At 46.4% G+C, this 21,257-nt stretch overlaps 1 protein-coding gene across 1 annotated transcript in view; it reads right to left on the bottom strand.

Annotated features, from left to right (window-relative positions):
- Window positions 1–19,915, bottom strand: part of LOC119357812 (E3 ubiquitin-protein ligase SINA-like 10) — a 90,325-nt gene extending 70,410 nt beyond the window's left edge. Inside the window, exon 1 of the mRNA XM_037624635.1 lies at window positions 19,872–19,915. Coding sequence (XP_037480532.1) covers window positions 19,872–19,915 — 44 coding nt within the window. The remainder of the gene's footprint in view (window positions 1–19,871) is intronic.
- Window positions 19,916–21,257: the final 1,342 nt, after the last annotated feature.

The following is a 21,257-nucleotide window of genomic DNA, read 5'->3' as shown; positions in this document are numbered from 1 at the left end:
TCTTTGCCGATCTCAATTGTGGTTTTTCAGCTAAGTATGTGGTGATGAATAATGGAAAATTTATTAGCTTCGATGCCATGCTACCTTCCCTGTCATGCATACTTTTGACTCTACATAGTGGTTTAAATAACTTGTGTTTCTTATACTGGAAAGTAATTCAGAATTTGTTTATGTTTCAATTAGAGCCCTGATGCAGACAAGGATTGTGTGGTTGTACATGTCACTCACTATGAGGCAGATGACCTGAATATACGCACCGGGAAAACAGAGTTCTTAGGCTGTTGGATCCTGGAAGCCATTTGCACTTATAACAATGTCGAGATTTATTCCAGCCTTACTATTGTCAGACGTGTTGTCCAAGGCTTACTGAAGCACAAGAAGTTCAAAGCTACTCCTTCGTTTGTGAGGCATACTGTTCTTGTCAAGCTTACGTAGGAAGATGATGTGGCATGCCTCCACAAACAAGTTTATGAGTGGCAAGGCCACAAGGTTATCTTCAGGAAGGTTCACAGGATTGAGCTGTTGCCGGACATCCTGGATGATGTTCATGGCAAGGTCTATCTTGTGTTCATTACAAATTAGATCGAGTCATGAAAAAGTTCCCCCGGCAAGTGTTTAATAGTAGTTTGTATTGTGTCTAATTATCCGAACCTTGCCTACTATCTAGCCCTCTCGGGCTAGTACTCTGTTTGAATCCGTCTATGGGAACTATTGCTACATTTGTGTGCACGTGAATCATGTGAGAACCATAATGATTGTTGCCGAAACAGATGCCTCCTCACTAGTTTTTTCATGAATATGGCATGGTAAGACATAAGTTGTCACGGTTTATCATACGAGCAGTGTGTGTTTGATGAAATAGAGTAATCGTTCAAGAACTATGCACCGACATATACATAGGGTACATAAGGCTGGTTAAGTACTTGTAAACACTATTGGTGCTACCCCACTTGTAAGCAGTGGTGCAAAACACGGCACATTGGCTCAGCTCGCTTCAACACTAGAAAAGTTGGCTATCAACCACCTAACAATCAATAATTTTCTATCTGACATATAAGCAACTACGTATCTTGTTACAGTGGTTCATGTAGTTAACTAAGGCCACAATGTAAATTCCAAATGTTCACACGCTAGTCTAGCATTCATGTGGAACACTCACATTAAACTCAGCTTCATACAAAACTTGAAAAGCATAAGTTAAGCAATTTTATACATCTCAATGATTCATAGAGTTCACTCTAGTTTTTCTTGTTGCCACCATCCAGGGTTAGGTTCTCTCATTCCAGAATAACCAATTATAATTGTATCCTCAGCTAGAATGCTGAACTAAACCACGTAGTGTACTGACCATCTGAAATTCTTGTGCATTCTACTAAATTTAAGCACCGCTATTTGCAGAAATAAGCGGACAACAATGCCTCTTGTCCACACACCTGTCCCAAAAACCTCCATGCAGCCGTGCCATCTAGTCATCGTTCCATGGATGAACTGGTAGAAAGTGCAGTCTGGACTAGGATGCAGTTGTTTTGGCCGTCCCTGCACTAAAATCAGGAAGTAAAACGTACGAATCGGCTTCTTTTAGAGTTTGTTGGTCATTCTACCTAGTTACTACCAATGCAGGAATACCTGGAAGACGGGTGGTTATAGGATGGCAGCTAGGAATAGCCATCTCATTTTGTGTAGTTCTACTAAAACTGAGGTGTGTACTTTTGATTGCGCAGATAGAAATGCTATGGAGACAGACATCCCTGTTTGCGCAAATATGAAATATGGTTATTTAAATAGTGATAGTTATTTGTAGTGGCATATGATTAATAGCAGCATCAATTGTGTTATAACTAACACTACATTGACAGTATGAAAGTGCCCTTAAGTAAGTAGCATCACATCACATCAACATAGCCACTAGATTAACATGCAGAACAATAACATTAGTATTACTGTCATGAGAGTAGCACATGGTCAGTAAATGTGCAATGAAATTTGTGTAGTTCCACTGGGATGAAGCAATGTTAGCGATGCGAGATTTAAATGTAACTGCAAAAACACAATTCATGGGAAATAAAGCATGACGGAAGCACTTCATAAAATGGTGATGGCATTGCTTCAATTTATCGATGGCACTAGACCATTAATTAATAGTGACATTAGGTGGCATTGCTTAATGCTTCATGTGATTTTACATTAACGATAGCGATATGGGCGTAGGGACAGTAGGGGCATAAAGTGGTGAGGCAGATGTGGTTGCTGAGAGCGGCAAACACTCAGGCATCATGTCTATATTTGTCCCATTTTTTATCTCCTCGAAAACATTTTCCTATGTGAGCACAGGAAATCTAGACCAGCTCGTTCTCATTTGCGGTGTCCCCCAACAGCCCTCACTTTCTTTCCTTTTTCGACCAAGAGACATGTCCACTTCCCCCGACCATTCGACATCCACCATGCTTTCTTCCCCTTTTCAACCAAGAGACAGGTTGGGTAGCCAGTATCTACTACCTTCCCCCGTTTTCTCATAGAACCAATTCCTACATTCATGCTACAGCTTTCCCACTTTCTTCCATGTCTGAACCAACTCTTAGATTTGACTATATGAACTAGCTTTACCTCTAATGATAGTAAATGTCTAGATGGCTTTAGAACAGCCGACGGAAGTAGAAAAAGACCCACACTGTCAGGACCCCGACTCAATGCCACATCGATCTAGCATGTAACACCTCATATCACCTTGCGGCCTCACGCACGGTATCCCCACGGGTGTCGCCTTACCTTAGCCCGGGACCGTTTGCGCCTTTTGGCACACGTATATGACAGTGTCGCTAGCATCCATATGATAAGGAGCCCGGGCTGACATGGCTAGTCGTAAACCCAAAGTGGCACAGACTTACAGGGACAGGCATCCATGACCCAGCATCGAACGTGTCGGTCATCAGCGAGTGAATCCAGGCTGTAGCACTGGGCTAGCAGGACTCCGGTGAACCGGGCTGTAGCGGGCTAACAGGACTCCGGTATTCATCGCGTGACATTTCCCCGAAGGGACAGACACAGGAACGAAGAAGGACACATGCCGGCCAGCCTAAGTGTTCCGGAGCAGTAGCAAGCTACCATGGCTCGGTGGAAACACTAGGAGACATTTCCCGGTAAGAGAGGCTACTAAGGATAAACAACTAGATAGCCAGATCCCACACATACCAAGCATTTCAATAACATACACACAATATGCTCGATATGTGCAAACACAACATGGCATCACAACATGACTCTACGACTCAAGTAGTTTATTCATTAGGCTCCGAGGAGCGAGATATTACAATCATGGGTCTCATGACCCAACAATCAGAGCATACAAGTCAAAGCACAAGCGGAAGCTATCATGTCTGAGTACAGACATCTATAAATGAAAAAGGCTGAGAAGCCTGACTATCTATCAGATCCTGCCGAGGGCACAAGATCGTAGCTGAGGTATCAAGCTAAACGTCGAAGTCCAAGCGGCACTATTAGTGAGACTGAAGTCTCTCTGCAAAAACATAAAATAGGCAAACGTGAGTACAAATGTACCCAGCAAGACTTACATCAGATCTATCTACACATGCATCATTATCAACAAAGGGATGGTGGGGTTTAACTGCAGCAAGCCAGCTTTGACTCGGTGGCTATCCTAAACTACGACTGCAAGCGACTCTTTTGAGGTGGCGCACACGAGTCCACATATTCACCATATCAATACACCACTATGGATCCGCTCCCGTCTCCCTACGAGAACGCCATCCATAGCACTCACGCTTATCTTGCGCATTTTAAAGTATCCACTTTCACTTGTCTATGAACTGATATAAGCAATCCAGAAGTCCTTTTCCGCGGACACGGCTATTCGAATAGATGATGTTAACCCTGCAGGGGTGTACTTCTTCACACACGCTCTCACCACTTACCGCCGTTTACACGACATGTACTCGGCAACCTTCAAGCGGAAGCCCAACGTGGGTGTCGGCCACGACCTACCTAATCACCTAAGTCTCTAGTCCAGGTTTATCGCCTATTCGGGTTCCATCCATGAGGAGATCCGGCCGGAGTTTCGCTCACAGCCCCAAACGATGTGAACAGGGTTCCCGAGACTCCAAACGGGCGCCCGGTACACCGTGCCACGTGCCTACCGCATCACAGCCCACCCCTACGGTCAGCGCTGCGCACGGCCTCCAGCATACTACAAACACCAGAAACTACTTGCAACTCCTGGACAGAGGACAAGGGTGATCAAGAAGCCGAGAGGGTCCATTGGTTTCGGGCCCAATGCGTGGTAGTAGCTGAGTCATGGATCACAAACACAGAACTCAGTTCCTGAGGACGGCTGCAATCAGACAACCCACCATGTACTCCTACATGGCCTCTCACCGCTACCTTTACCAAATCGTATTCACACACTTAGCTCACACGCAGTAGGACATGTTCACACGCCTCTGATTCATCCCCGATGAATCAGACCTGACTCAACTCTAAGCAGTAGCAGGCATGACAAACAAACATGAATGAGTAGGCACAACAGGGCTCAACCAACTCCTACTCATGCTAGTGGGTTTCATCTATTTACTATGGCAATGACAGGTCATGCAAAGGATAAAGGGGTTCAGCTACCGCAGCAAGTAACAGATGAATCGGTGTTGTCCTAATGCAGTAAAAGAGAGCAGGAGCGAGAGAGTAGGATTGTATCGGAATGAACAAGGGGGTTTTGCTTGCCTGGCACTTCTGAAGATAACATTGAGTCTTCATCAGTGTCAACGATCACATCATCGGTATCACGTCTATCGAGAGGGGACAAATACCGGCAACAAAGAAGAAATACAATCAATGCAATGCACAATATGATGCATGCTCATGACATGGCAATATGAATGTGTTTTGAGCTAGTGCAACTAGCAACAGATTAAATGAAGTTGGTTTGAATACAAGATTCAAATTCAAACTCCATATGTGATTATTTAAATGCCCTTCACTTCATTTGCCCTAAACAGTAGTGATAAGTTGTTCTAACATGCATGAAAATGGTACAGATGGATTCCTTGAATTTTTCTGATAATTTTTCATATATAAATTATTTAATTTGGAGTTACGGTTAATTTTCTATGATTTATTGAAGTTTTAGGCATTTTCTGTAATTTCCTGAATAATAATAAATCCAGAAATGAATTTACTGCGTCAGCATGACTTCACAGTGACGTCAGCAAGTCAACGGCGTTGTCCAGGTCAAATCTGACCTAGGGGACCCACATGTCAGCTGCACAGTGATTTAACAGAGTTTAATTGACTTAACTAAATGGTTAGCCGGGTTAATTAAAGGGTAGGGCCCACCTGTCAGTGTCTATTAAACTAACTAGTATTTAGTTAACACTAATCCTAGCCTAATTAACAGGCCGGCCCCACATGTCATGGACACGGGGGGGGTCCCGCCGTGGTCAAAGTGGGTCAACCCACCGGCGGCTTGACGCCGGCGAGGCCAGCCGCGGTGGCGAGCCTCGGGTTTGCGTCTCCGGCGACCAAACGGCCGGCCGAGTGCACGCGCGGGGAGCTGGGGCTCGCCCGCATCCAGGGAGGCTTGCGGCAGCAGCGGGGACGGCCGGAGCTCGCCGGAAACGAGCTCGAGGCGGCGCCGGCGTTCGGTTGTTTCTGGCTACGGGGCTGCTGCGGCCGTGGTATCGCGTTCGTGGCACCTACAGCAGCTACGCGAGGCAGCGAGCAAGTTGGACACGACGCCCGGACCAAATGGTCGCCGGAGTCGTGTCGGCGGTGAGTGCAGGCGGCGACGCAGTCGGGCGAAAGGGGCGAGGCGGCTACGGCGTGCCAGAGAGGGAACGGAGAGGGGGAAAAGGTTCGGTGGCTCACGGCGGTTGCAGCGGACGTCGAAGCAGGCTCGGGGAAGGCCGGACGGCGACGAGTCGATGATGGGGATCCGCGGCGGCCGGCGATGAAGAAGAGGCCGGTGACGGTGTTTTGAGGCATCCGGCGTCGAGTGAGTCGACGGGGAGGACGAGGAGGTCGAAATGGAGGCCATGAACACGTCGGCGAGGCGAGTGGTGGTCGGTGGCCGTGGCTATGGCGAGCGGCGGCGACGGCGACTCTCGGGCGGCTCGGGGAAGAGAGTCAGGGGAGGGAGAGAGGGTGCAGCGAGTGAGAAAGAGGAGCGAGGGGACACGGGGCGTCGTCGTGGCGTCGCTAGGAGGCCGGGGGGGGAAGCAGGAGGTGGCGTGCGGGGCCGTGCGCGCGTCGGCGCGTGCCCGCGTCCTTCTGGCGAGGGAAGAAGACGACAGGGGGGGTAGCGGTGGCGGGCTGGGCCGCCAGCTGGAGTTGGGTCGGGTGGCTGAGGTGAGCGCCAGGTACGGGTCTTTCTCTCTCTGGTTTTTATTTCTATTTTACTTCTGTTTTCTATTTTTCTGTAACTGGGAGGCTTTATTAAAAATACTTAGGCATCTCTAAAATTCCAGAAAATAATCAGGGGCTCTGTTTAGAATATTTCCAACAGCCCACACTTATTTTTAGAATTATTTGGGCATTTAAGATATTTACTAGCATTTAAATGCCCAAAAGCAAAATACATATGATTTTATTCAGTGACCAAATATGTCCTGCAAAAATATAAACCATTTGTGGTAGATGCTTCCACCTCAAACCAGAAATGTTGAACATTTTTAGAGGACATTTTGAGTTCAATGAAAAGGGTTTTATTTTGTCCCTAGTTGAATTCATTTGGTGCTAGGGCTTAGTCAATCCCCATCTCAGGTTTAAATGAAATTTAAACATGGTGCAACACTCTAATGCATGCACTAGGCATTGTCAGAACTAGGGGTGTGACAACTCACCCCCACTAAACAAAATCTCGTCCCGAGATTCAAGCGTAGGGTAAGGTGAAGGGTAAACGCAACTAGTATAATCTTCACGATCCAGGGTGCACTTCAGTTGAACGTTGATTCATTCACCATCATTGTCTTGATGTCTTGCTCTGAGAAATCCTGCCAACAAGACCTGGAGATAAAGAGACTCTAGAAGGGTCGATCTCCTCGAAGATCGAACAACTCAGAATTAACTCGCGGAATGAGACATAGAACCATCTCTCGGATTGAGACACGAGATACACATCAAGAGGGGTGGAAAGAAACGGATGACGAGGGTTCACTAGGTAGACAACAATTTCACACCTAAGAAGGTGGTAAACGGTTGTCAACGTAGCGAGGAGTTGAGTTGCCATGATACCACGACGAAACATCCTGGAGGAGGGTGATTCGTAGATATCCCCCCTTAAGTGGCAAAAAGAATTACCTTTGATATAGAGATCATTGAGATTCTCTATATCCGCCTAAGGCAAATCACAGCAATCGATTGGCGGGGGTCGGTAGAATGGCATACTCGGACTTGGATGATGTGGATTACCTTGTTGAAGACAACGCAATGGATGAATTTGCTTATCACCGAAATGGATGAGACCCATGGTAGAATGGCACATTGGCGGTGCAAGCTGGGAACAAAATGCAAATGCTGGGAATGATTCTGGTAACTGGGGAAGAACCCAACAATAGGGAGTGAATTCACTGTTTGAGTAGGTCATAGCATGTCGAGGAAACGGAGAGGATCCCCAGTTAATGCCGAAGATAACACCTAGCGCTTGGGCGTGCTCTCAAGAACTTGAGCATTTCCATATTCATCAAGGTTTTACCAACATCCGTGTCAAGGATCCTGGCAACACAACTTGCTACCATGATGAATGATGATGGAGGATGCAGATGCAAAGGAAGATAATACCTTCTCAGATTTCACCCTTGGCGGGGCCAAGGAAATAAAATCTGGATGATCGACCGAGAGACATCTAGCACTCCGCTTCTAATGTTCTCCTTGATGTGCTAGTGTAACCCATTCATAGAAATGGTCTGGTATCTAGGACATCAAGTAAAAGGTCGGACTTCGGGAGCAATAGAATCCATAAGGAACAGTTATGGAGGTAAATCCTACGAAATCCTTATGGGGAGGTGGCCAACTTCTTCAATCAAGATACTGCAATAATAGGTCTTTCGGCTGGGTGGTGCTGGCCACGACATCCACTTTACCGGTTATCGAGGGACCAATATTATAGTTCTTGGGGAAATGTTCCAACCATCATATCTGCCTGAGATTCAGATCTGGTTGGTGTCAGAATATTCCAGACCCATCGAATCTAGGAAGGAAAACGAAAGTTTGCAACACAAATCGACGAGGTGACGTTGCGAGATACTCGGGAAGTGAACTACGATAGTAAGCTCCAAAACATGAGCTGGTTCTGCTAAAAACATGTGAACACGTTGTCCCAGACAAGCATGACCACGTGGTAGTCTTATAATAAAACACTACCGAGTTCAGGTGGGGAACCATCAACGAGGATATCAAAATCCTTGCATAAGGTATACTCTTAAGAAGGAACTTCTTCTCCTTGAACAAATCAATCAGTGGCTTGGTGTGCTAGGATATACGTATGGAATGAAGATGATCAGTCTAACAGACCACAGAATTCTTCGCACGTGCATGACCGACTTGGGATGATTCCAAAGGAGCAAAAACAAACTTTCTCGAATTCACGACGGCAACTTACATCAAAATGCACGTGAATCAAAGGAAGTCACTCCTTTCATCAAACAAGTACTTCATGAGCTAGCATGAAGAAAATACTTTCAAAAGTTTCCAACACTATCTTAATGTTCAACAACATCATGGAGGAGATAAGGATGTTGTCAATGGGCTCAACAACAACTCATCGGAATTTCCATATCACTGAACTTCCACCATCATGTGAACACGGTGATAGCATTGGTCAGAACCAAAAGATATAATGGTGTATGCTCGAGGGATCAACCACGAGGAAGACAACATTACGAACATCGTTGGTTCTGACTTGATTTGACGATAGCCCACACTCAAATCAAAAGATTGATAAGACAATAGGTCCAGCAACTGATCACAGGGACCAATCGATGAAGATATCATCTTTCTTCAACACACACTACACAAGAATATCCTTTTGGGACGAACTAAGTCAGGCAAGCTTTTATCTTCCAACTCTCCAAGTTGTTGTCTAGCTTAACCAACTAGCTCAGGGATATCTAACACCGATTCTTGGAGAGAAGGTGGTTCACAAGAAACCAACTTGATCACGAGCTCAACATAGCGGTCAGGTGACAACCTGGTAATACTTCCGAGGAGATCTTCGGAAATCATGAACCACCGATATGTTACTAAGCTCGAGAACAATCTTGCTTTTCAGGGCAAGATGATATGATCAAATGAGCGAGGACTTAGCAAATCCTATCTCATCAATCGAGGAGTGCACCAGGAAAATGGACTAGGTAGCACAATCAACCTTAGGGTGATGATTCAATAGTCAACTCGCTAAGGATGACGTTATTGTCCATTTAACTACCAAGCAACGGAGTTGCTAGGAGTATTGATTTCACACATCATGATTCACTTGTCGGCACTCCGGCTGCAACAACACGGAACCGAGGAATGAAAAAGGATGGCGAGAAGTATCACTATGTCAAGAATTCACAAAAGGTGGTGCAATTCTCATGAAATTCCTGTCATAAAGAAGGTAATACTTCCGGGTAGAGCAGACCAGAAGCTGGATTGTAACTTGATCTGCGGAACACAACTACTTTGACCCAATCCTAGATATGGATGAGGTACTGGAGTTTGTTTCTCCAAGTCATTCAGGACAGAATGGCTTGACGTACCACAAGGGTAATAGGCATCGATAAACGAATGCATGCATACCCTTGGTATCAATTGATAGACGAGGGTCAGAATGCAACTAAAGAGAGCAACTCAAAGGAACATGCGATTTTCTGAGTTGTGGATGCATGGTTTAGCATGTCGAACGAATTCCACATATTTCTTCCGGATAACCCATGCAGAAAGGTAGAACTGGCAGAGTCACAATGTAGAATCGAGAACCCATCGAGAGCACTCTGATTGTGATCTTTCGATCAGCGAGGAACATCTGCCATAAGCGGTTCATAGTATTTGGAAGAAAGGAATACCACGAACATCGAGGACTAATGCAAAGGTTACTAATAACCTAAAGGAACGAGCAAAACTATCAACATAAGCAAGTAGGGTGAATCTCAGGTTCAAAACCCAGGGATAGAATACCTACTACTAAGTAGCATCACGAAATGCTTTCGAGAATAAGGGCCAGAATCTCACACTGGGAACACAAAACGTTGCTAGATTACTAGGTGACTCCCTAAATACCTAGGGTCATAATAGTAACTCCAACATAAATGTCAAGGCAATAGAATGCCTCAACTCAACAATTAGTGTGATTGAGCTGGCATAAAGGAGCATCGAAACCAGAGGGAAAGGATTTTGCAAATGCATCAGACTATTTAGAAACCTGGAATGACTCGGACAGCATAACGGCTGTAAATGCTCAGAAAAGACTTGAGACATTCACAAAAATGGTGGCATAACCACTCAGAAGCACAATATCAAGATTTCGAGATCAACAATTAACATACGGAAGTAGTAGAAACTGAACTCAAGCTTAAATTCAACAATCTATAAGTCTACGGATTAGTAACACGTGATCCTGATAGAAAGAAAAGATAGCCTAGTTCTTAATCCCCGCAGGAAAGATAAGATGACTCAGATCAGAAGGCATAAGGTATAAGGAGTAAAAAGAGCCTTACGTTCCATCCCACAATCAATTCCCTTATATAACTAAAGAATTTCTAGACTCAACTTCGACCAGTTTGGCTTGGTAATCCTACAGGCAGTCAAGCTCTGATACCAACGCTGTCAGGACCCCAACTCAATGCCACATCGATCTAGCATGTAACACCTCATATCACCTTGCGGCCTCACGCACGGTATCCCCACGGGTGTCGCCTTACCTTAGCCCGGGACCGTTTGCGCCTTTTGGCACACGTATATGACAGTGTCGCTAGCATCCATATGATAAGGAGCCCGGGCTGACATGGCTAGTCGTAAACCCAAAGTGGCACAGACTTACAGGGACAGGCATCCATGACCCAGCATCGAACGTGTCGGTCATCAGCGAGTGAATCCAGGCTGTAGCACTGGGCTAGCAGGACTCCGGTGAACCGGGCTGTAGCGGGCTAATAGGACTCCGGTATTCATCGCGTGACATTTCCCCGAAGGGACAGACACAGGAACGAAGAAGGACACATGCCGGCCAGCCTAAGTGTTCCGGAGCAGTAGCAAGCTACCATGGCTCGGTGGAAACACTAGGAGACATTTCCCGGTAAGAGAGGCTACTAAGGATAAACAACTAGATAGCCAGATCCCACACATACCAAGCATTTCAATAACATACACACAATATGCTCGATATGTGCAAACACAACATGGCATCACAACATGACTCTACGACTCAAGTAGTTTATTCATTTGGCTCCGAGGAGCGAGATATTACAATCATGGGTCTCATGACCCAACAATCAGAGCATACAAGTCAAAGCACAAGCGGAAGCTATCATGTCTGAGTACAGACATCTATAAATGAAAAAGGCTGAGAAGCCTGACTATCTATCAGATCCTGCCGAGGGCACAAGATCGTAGCTGAGGTATCAAGCTAAACGTCGAAGTCCAAGCGGCACTACTAGTGAGACTGAAGTCTCTCTGCAAAAACATAAAATAGGCAAACGTGAGTACAAATGTACCCAGCAAGACTTACATCAGATCTATCTACACATGCATCATTATCAACAAAGGGATGGTGGGGTTTAACTGCAGCAAGCCAGCTTTGACTCGGTGGCTATCCTAAACTACGACTGCAAGCGACTCTTTTGAGGTGGCGCACACGAGTCCACATATTCACCATATCAATACACCACTATGGATCCGCTCCCGTCTCCCTACGAGAACGCCATCCATAGCACTCACACTTATCTTGCGTATTTTAGAGTATCCACTTTCACTTGTCTATGAACTGATATAAGCAACCCAGAAGTCCTTTTCCGCGGACACGGCTATTCGAATAGATCATATTAACCCTGCAGGGGTGTACTTCTTCACACACGCTCTCACCACTTACCGCCGTTTACACGACATGTACTCGGCAACCTTCAAGCGGAAGCCCAACGTGGGTGTCGGCCACGGCCTGCCTAAACACTTGAGTCTCTAGTCCAGGTTTATCGCCTATTCGGGTTCCATCCATGAGGAGATCCGGCCGGAGTTTCGCTCACAGCCCCAAACGATGTGAACAGGGTTCCCGAGACACCAAACGGGCGCCCGGTACACCGTGCCACGTGCCTACCGCATCACAGCCCACCCCTACGGTCAGCGCTGCGCACGGCCTCCAGCATACTACAAACACCAGAAACTACTTGCAACTCCTGGACAGAGGACAAGGGTGATCAAGAAGCCGAGAGGGTCCATTGGTTTCGGGCCCAATGCGTGGTAGTAGCTGAGTCATGGATCACAAACACAGAACTCAGTTCCTGAGGACGGCTGCAATGAGACAACCCACCATGTACTCCTACATGGCCTCTCACCGCTACCTTTGCCAAATCGTATTCACACACTTAGCTCACACAGTAGGACATGTTCACACGCCTTTGATTCATCCCCGATGAATCAGACCTGACTCAACTCTAAGCAGTAGCAGGCATGACAAACAAACATGAATGAGTAGGCACAACAGGGCTCAAACAACTCCTACTCATGCTAGTGGGTTTCATCTATTTACTGTGGCAATGACAGGTCACTCAAAGGATAAAGGGGTTCAGCTACCGCAGCAAGTAACAGATGAATCGGTGTTGTCCTAATGCAGTAAAAGAGAGCAGGAGCGAGAGAGTAGGATTGTATCGGAATGAACAAGGGGGTTTTGCTTGCCTGGCACTTCTGAAGATAACATTGAGTCTTCATCAGTGTCAACGATCACATCATCGGTATCACGTCTATCGAGAGGGGACAAATACCGGCAACAAAGAAGAAATACAATCAATGCAATGCACAATATGATGCATCCTCATGACATGGCAATATGAATGTGTTTTGAGCTAGTGCAACTAGCAACAGATTAAATGAAGTTGGTTTGAATACAAGATTCAAATTCAAACTCCATATGTGATTATTTAAATGCCCTTCACTTCATTTGCCCTAAACAGTAGTGATAAGTTGTTCTAACATGCATGAAAATGGTACAGATGGATTCCTTGAATTTTTCTGATAATTTTTCATATATAAATTAATTAATTTGGAGTTACGGTTAATTTTCTATGATTTATTGAAGTTTTAGGCATTTTCTGTAATTTCCTGAATAATAATAAATCCAGAAATGAATTTACTGCGTCAGCATGACTTCACAGTGACGTCAGCAAGTCAACGGCGTTGTCCAGGTCAAATCTGACCTAGGGGACCCACATGTCAGCTGCACAGTGATTTAACAGAGTTTAATTGACTTAACTAAATGGTTAGCCGGGTTAATTAAAGGGTAGGGCCCACCTGTCAGTGTCTATTAAACTAACTAGTATTTAGTTAACACTAATCCTAGCCTAATTAACAGGCCGGCCCCACATGTCATGGACACAGGGGGGGGGTCCCGCCGTGGTCAAAGTGGGTCAACCCACCGGCGGCTTGACGCCGGCGAGGCCAGCCGCGGTGGCGAGCCTCGGGTTTGCGTCTCCGGCGACCAAACGGCCGGCCGAGTGCACGCGCGTGGAGCTGGGGCTCGCCCGCATCCAGGGAGGCTTGCGGCAGCAGCGGGGACGGCCGGAGCTCGCCGGAAACGAGCTCGAGGCGGCGCCGGCGTTCGGTTGTTTCTGGCTACGGGGCTGCTGCGGCCGTGGTATCGCGTTCGTGGCACCTACAGCAGCTACGCGAGGCAGCGAGCAAGTTGGACACGACGCCCGGACCAAATGGTCGCCGGAGTCGTGTCGGCGGTGAGTGCAGGCGGCGACGCAGTCGGGCGAAAGGGGCGAGGCAGCTACGGCGTGCCAGAGAGGGAACGGAGAGGGGGAAAAGGTTCGGTGGCTCACGGCGGTTGCAGCGGACGTCGAAGCAGGCTCGGGGAAGGCCGGACGGCGACGAGTCGATGATGGGGATCCGCGGCGGCCGGCGATGAAGAAGAGGCCGGTGACGGTGTTTTGAGGCATCCGGCGTCGAGTGAGTCGACGGGGAGGACGAGGAGGTCGAAATGGAGGCCATGAACACGTCGGCGAGGCGAGTGGTGGTCGGTGGCCGTGGCTATGGCGAGCGGCGGCGACGGCGACTCTCGGGCGGCTCGGGGAAGAGAGTCAGGGGAGGGAGAGAGGGTGCAGCGAGTGAGAAAGAGGAGCGAGGGGACACGGGGCGTCGTCGTGGCGTCGCTAGGAGGCCGAGGGGAAGCAGGAGGTGGCGTGCGGGGCCGTGCGCGCGTCGGCGCGTGCCCGCGTCCTTCTGGCGAGGGAAGAAGACGACAGGGGGGGTAGCGGTGGCGGGCTGGGCCGCCAGCTGGAGTTGGGCCGGGTGGCTGAGGTGAGCGCCAGGTACGGGTCTTTCTCTCTCTGGTTTTTTTTTCTATTTTACTTCTGTTTTCTATTTTTCTGTAACTGGGAGGCTTTATTAAAAATACTTAGGCATCTCTAAAATTCCAGAAAATAATCAGGGGCTCTGTTTAGAATATTTCCAACAGCCCACACTTATTTTTAGAATTATTTGGGCATTTAAGATATTTACTAGCATTTAAATGCCCAAAAGCAAAATACATATGATTTTATTCAGTGACCAAATATGTCCTGCAAAAATATAAACCATTTGTGGTAGATGCTTCCACCTCAAACCAGAAATGTTGAACATTTTTAGAGGACATTTTGAGTTCAATGAAAAGGGTTTTATTTTGTCCCTAGTTGAATTCATTTGGTGCTAGGGCTTAGTCAATCCCCATCTCAGGTTTAAATGAAATTTAAACATGGTGCAACACTCTAATGCATGCACTAGGCATTGTCAGAACTAGGGGTGTGACACACACGCAGCTACATGGGGAGCTGGGGCAGTAGAGCAAGGCAGGTTTCGAAGGAATATATACCTGAGGGTCGTTGGCATGTGGCAAAGATGGCGTCGGGAGGTCACATCTTGGCCACAATACCGCATGGAGGAAGAAGGGGTCGGAGGCCCTCTCGAGCCGGTGTTGTCTCGGAGAGAACAACATGACCGCCGATCAGGACACGTAGACAGCCGTTGGTCTCCTCCCTCACCGCTGACGATAGCGTGAACGATACACCTACACCCCTGCCCAGGTCGAGGTGGTCCAGCCGGATTTGTGACCAGCGATGAGCAAAGAGAGAGTGTGGCCACCTATGTCTTGCTTAGATCTAGAGAGCATGAGAGAGTGAAAGAGAGGAACCCTAGTAAAGCAAGCACTGAGACTCCTGCTTATATATATAGTGGAGTGATTTTGTTGTACCAGCTTCAAAAAAATGTGCTCCTACGTGTACCCACGTGTGGGTGTGAGAGAACTACTGCGCTTCGTGAGAGTACAATATACTATCCCCAAAGAACGTTCGCCACAAGAGTAATAGTATAAGTGTGTGCTGCGTGGGTTAAAATAAAAGGTGCTCAACGTCTTTTGTTTTTTAGAAGTTCTAAGGTTAGGGTGTGAAGAGCACATGTGTGTGTGACGTCTACCTACAGATAGACGATGGGTGCGAGAGGACTCGGGAGAGTCGTGACTCGTGAGGGTGCGTGTGTGCATGAGAGAGAGGGGCACGTATCAATGCAATGCATGTGTCCGTAAATCATATCTGACAAACGTTCTCCACAAGCCGATTCCTGATGAACGCCGTAAGAACTGTTAGATCAGCATCCGACAATGTTAGTTTTGCCATGTCATTTAATAGAACAGCCACTCCTCCGACACACAAATCTTCCACGTGAGTGTTAGCAACTGCCGTATGCTCCTCCCCCATTCCAAAATGCAGTGCATATAGCTTTATTGAAAATTCGAACCTTGCAAACTTTTACCGAGTTTTCTTGTACCAAAATGCACACATAGAATACATAGTATATATCGTTTCATTCATCTTCGATAGGTAACTATAAAGATGGTGGAGGAGTGTACGAAGAAAGACTGTCGTATGACCAATCATCCTTTGGTGTGGAGGAATATCATAGGAACTCTATATGATATGATTTTTATAGGATTTTTTCCTTTAGAGCCAATTGGTTCATAGGAATAGATTCATATATTCCACATTTCAAAGGAAAATAAACAAGATATCATTTTATAGCTTTAGAGCCACTTGGTTCATATAAATGGATTCCTATACTCACACAATTTCAATGGAAAATAAACATTTGCGTATATTCAATAGAAAAGTTCCTATGATGTGAACCAATACATCCCTTTTCTAATCCCTCCTCATAGGAATTGAGATACATGTCATCTCTAGATTCAATAGAAAAGTTCCTATGATGTGAACCAAATGACATCTCTTTTCCAATCCCTACGCATAGGAATTGAGATACAATTCATCTCTTTCCCTACAACTTCCATGTATATATTTTCTATTCCTAAATAGCTAGTACAACCCACTAGTAGCTTTTTTTCCCAGACATGCAACTATGGCAGAAGAACAAGTCATGCATGCAAGTCATAAATCACATAGTTTTTGTACTCTATGCATGCAAGCACCACATCATCAATTCGTGCATGTTACTCATAACTTATTTCTTGCATTAGATTTTGTATTGACAATATATGTGTTGGTCACGTGCACACATATGTAGTTCACATTCACATTTTTGTTAGAAATCTCGTTCTTTTAACTGCAATTCATTTTTTCTCTTTGTACTCCCTCCGTCCAGGTGTGTAAGTCATGTTCCAAAAACCAAATAATCCCAAAACACTTAGGCACGGTACATTAACTCCCTCCTTATTTCTTATTTCGTGACATATCAACCAATAAGAGATGTGGGTCGTGCATGCTTTCAATGGCTTGAGACTTTCAAACATGACATGCAGTGGTTAATTCATTACATGCAATGCTATTAACTAGCAAACAAAACCTAAGATGACTTATACACCTAGATGGAGGGTTTATTACATTTTCATTTTAAGCATACATTCACTTCCCATTGGTTATAGATGTTTTTGGAGGAAATTTTATGCATTATTTCGAGTAGCAAATTTCATGCGGTTGCGGGTATATCAAAATGCAGGGCCCATCCATCATTGCCTTACGGTAGAAGCTACGTGCACAATTTTTTGTACGTATATCTCCACTGGTCCCCAAACCCAAAATGCTACCTTGTTCCCATAAAACCAAGCGGACCACACATATTAAGGCATTGACTCGAATTCAATCCCTCTCCCGTTTACTACGCCGTGGACCCGCGTTCCGTAGTACTCCTACAAAGCCTACCGCCACACGCATCATCGGTTTCTTCAAGTGGACGAGGTAGAAGCGGATTTCTAGTGGAGGCGCTTCCAAAAAAAGGATTTGTAGTGGAGGCTCCTACCCTAGGGTGCCCTAGGTAGCTGTAGCACGCATCATTGGTTTTTTCTTTTCTTTATGCTCTTGCGCCCTAGAGTGAAATGATGGTTGCTTCGTCTGTCCAACTTACTACGGGAAAGGTGGGGCTTTGTGATTTGACCCCTCATTGCTCATTTACTACTACTGCGGTGCTACGACCAGGGTGCCTCCAAGTTCAACCGCTGCTCCGAACTATAATTTGGTGCATCGCACCTGGCACAAGACGGTGCATGAGCCACATGTCAGCCAAAGGGGTCCTATTAAGTTTGTCGCCATTTCGTGTGTGGACTGACCCTGCTTGAGTTGCTACGCCAACACGACAGGAGCAACCTACCACTTGCTTTTGCTCCTTGGTTAATCCCGACTATATTGATCTAAAAAGATACTACTACCTCGGTCTCGGTTTATAGGGCATGCACGTAGTTCTAGGTCATCCATTTGACTAACTAAATATGAGTTACTATGTCACAAAAAGTATATCATTGGATTCTTAAGTGGATGTAGTTTCTAAACATATATTGTTCATCACATATATAGCTAGTTAAATTCTCAACCTAGAACAACGTGCATGCCTTGCAAACTGATAAGGAGGAAGTAGTAAAAATGAGGTGATTTTATTGAGCGGTGGGCGGGGGAGCATGGCCTGTCATGCCGTCCCACGTGTCATGATGTACCAAGGCGATGCTCGTCCCTCTTGTGGCAGACCAATGGCAAAAGCAATACGTGGTTTTCTTGAAGGAGATGATGGCAAACCGGATTCAGCGAAGTGTGAAATAATGGTTGCTTTGTCCGTCTGGGAAGGTGCGACATTGTGATTTGATGTCTCATTGCTCATTACTACTATTGGGGCGGTACGACTTGGGAGCGTCCCCCTACTGTTCTACACTGTTATTTGGTGCATCACACGTCTACCCGGTTGCTATATGTCCCACATGTCGGCGAGTGGAAGTGCATAATACATGAAAGCGAGCGTCGACAGAGGAGTACAAGACATGGCTTGGTTTTTTGCTGCTTCGTGCCATCCATTGATACAAACCCGGACTAAAAAAGGCGAGGGCGGGTCTTTTTCCGCGTAGCAGGAAGGGGAGTTTGACATAGTCTGTTCGAGGCAACGAGGTGGGAAGGGAAACAAGCAAATAAAGGTTGAGAAACTTAGTTTTCGCATAATCTGATTTTACGGAGTTCGTAGTACTATGGAGGTAGTACTACTTACTACTCCCTCCTTTTCGGTTTATAGGGCTCATCTAAAAAATTCATTTTTCTATTTTATAAGTCTCAATTCTACTAGTAGTACCATAACATGTTTGAATTTCGAGGTGCATTAAATCATGCGATGCAAGCAGTGTCAAGAGAAAATTGACCAATGCATGTAGAAGTTCATGGAAATTTAGTGGTCATGCATGCATTCGTTGTAATTAATGCATCAGCAAACATAAGTTCTTGAGAAAAACGAGCGTACTAATTACTTGTGCAAAGTATGAAATTAATTCCACCACTCACCGTCTACCTTGGTTGGAGAGATTTTGAAATTGAGCCATAAACCGGAAAGGAGGGAGTAGCAACATAGCCTAGGGTAGCTTGCTACACCATGGACTCCAAGGAAATTGCTGTAGTACTACTCCTATGTACCACTGTACTACTCCTACTACTACTAAAGACATATTTCAAACTATATGATAATCTCTCTAACCAAGGTAGGGACGAGGAGTAAACGGAGGGAGTAGTAAAATTTTCTCCTCATCCTACAAGCCACCGCGCGCGTGGGCGAGGGAGCGGGCGTAGACATTGTAAGCAAGCTTCTCCCCGTCCTACAACTCTATGAGCCACCGTGCCGGTGGGTGGGGGAGACGGCGTACTAAGCAAGCTTCTCCTCATTCTGCGAGTTGATGGGACACATCAAAAGTACAAAGCATCTCCAGTGTATAGAGACTTGCCTCTAAGGTAGGCCCCACATGGTTTGCCTCTTACCAAATGAAAAAACTGAGCATGTGAGATGGTGAACGGAGGGAGTACAATACCATTAGTACTACAGTTCTTTTTGAAGGGTTGTAGTAGTCCCTCCCATTCACATGTTCACATTTCAAGCTTCAATAGAAATGTTGGACGCAAGAATTAAGAGAAACCTTGGCAATGCATGTACTCCCTCAATCCATATAGGGTATAAAATGCGTTTTGGAGGCTAACTTTGACTACATGTTAGAGCAATAATATGACAACCAACTTACAAAAATCTTACCATCAAATCCATACGTGGTCATTATATTGATAACACATGGATGTGTTGCAATTAGTATGTAGATACATTAGTAAACACTCACTATCTAGTAGTACTACTAGTACTCTACACTACTACTAGTACTCTAGCAGACACGGGAGGCGCGGTACGAGGCGGCGGCGTGGACGACAGCGTCGACGCCCGTGCTCCCCATCGTGCCAGCATGGAGCCGCTCACAGCTCCTCGTCGAGCTAGCCTGGAGCGGTGAGTTGCTGGACCACGCGCCAGCTTGGGGCGGCAACTGGCTCCATCGAGCGACAGGAGGGAGGTGGATCAGCGAGCTGCATAGCTCATATCCGGCGGGCTCGGTGGACCACCTAGCCAACTTGGATGCCAGATAACTACTCTTCATAAGCCATTGTAAGAGTGGACAAAATTGTGAAGGAGGAGATAGGGGAGTGGCGGAGGTGTGTGATTCTTGGCGGCGTCTGGCCTTGTTTCAATAGGAGATTAAATAGACGGTGGATGGGAGGAGCTCGGACGGCGTTGCATTTAATGCCGGCCCGGTCATGAATAGACGTGTGTCCAGAGTGGGTTTCTCAGCTTCCACACGGGTTTCATGGAGGCATTTGAATGCGGCAAGGAGGTGTGTTCAGCCGAGCGTGCAACGAGCGGTGCTCTCGACTCTGACGTATGACACCACGCCTTTTTCCACTAACGTGTGGGATCGTTGGGTACCTGGCCTGCATGTTAGTGACCCAACACAGGCAGCGCATGGCAGAGGAGCTTTTGTTGGGCCAGGGCGGTCATAAGCGGGCATTTCATAAAACCAATGATTGTTCATTAAGTGTGACGTCATCTATTTCATGTAGACAAGCCTACTATATAATGTAAGAGAATTTTAAAATTTTCATATATACGTTGATAGCTTGTTCGATACGTTGTAATTCATAAAGACCGCTGGAAACATCAATGTGCTGCTTATCACAGATAAGATTGATTAATAACCGTAACAATACATGTCCTTAACAAAGGGTCCATGCACGTATAGGTTGAGCGCGTGTCTTGCGTCGTGTGATGTGTGCATGAAGGCATGCGACTATTGTGTGCGTGCATGTGTACGTTTCAGTGTTGCATGCATGTGTACGTGTCACTGTTGCACGCCTGCATGTGTGCATGTGTTCGTGCGGGTGTTGCATGCGTGCATGTGTACGTGCGTGGTGAGACTACACGTCAGTCGACTGACTTTTTCATCTCTGGTCAGTCAATTTTACAGTCATTGGATACGAAATCAAGGGCCTGCAATTCATCTTCAACCTCCACCCCCCTGAGACGCCAGCCACCACCGGTCGAACCGCCGGCCCCCGGCGCCCGCAGCCGACGGTGCTCCTGCGCCGCCTCGCCCTCCCCAAATCCACTCCCCACCGCCGGTCCGCCACTGCCCCGGCCACCCCTCTAGCCCCCCACCCGCCCCGGCTGTTTATATTTTAATCTAATGAGTATCATCACAAGGTGATCCTTTTCTGCTGTGGTTAGGGGCGTGGGTTGCCAACCAG

This window comes from Triticum dicoccoides, chromosome 2A (genome assembly GCF_002162155.2).
Source record: "Triticum dicoccoides isolate Atlit2015 ecotype Zavitan chromosome 2A, WEW_v2.0, whole genome shotgun sequence".
Classification (NCBI taxonomy): domain Eukaryota; kingdom Viridiplantae; phylum Streptophyta; class Magnoliopsida; order Poales; family Poaceae; genus Triticum; species Triticum dicoccoides.
Note: the sequence above shows the minus strand (reverse complement) of the source record. Positions and strands in the feature narration are given on the sequence as shown.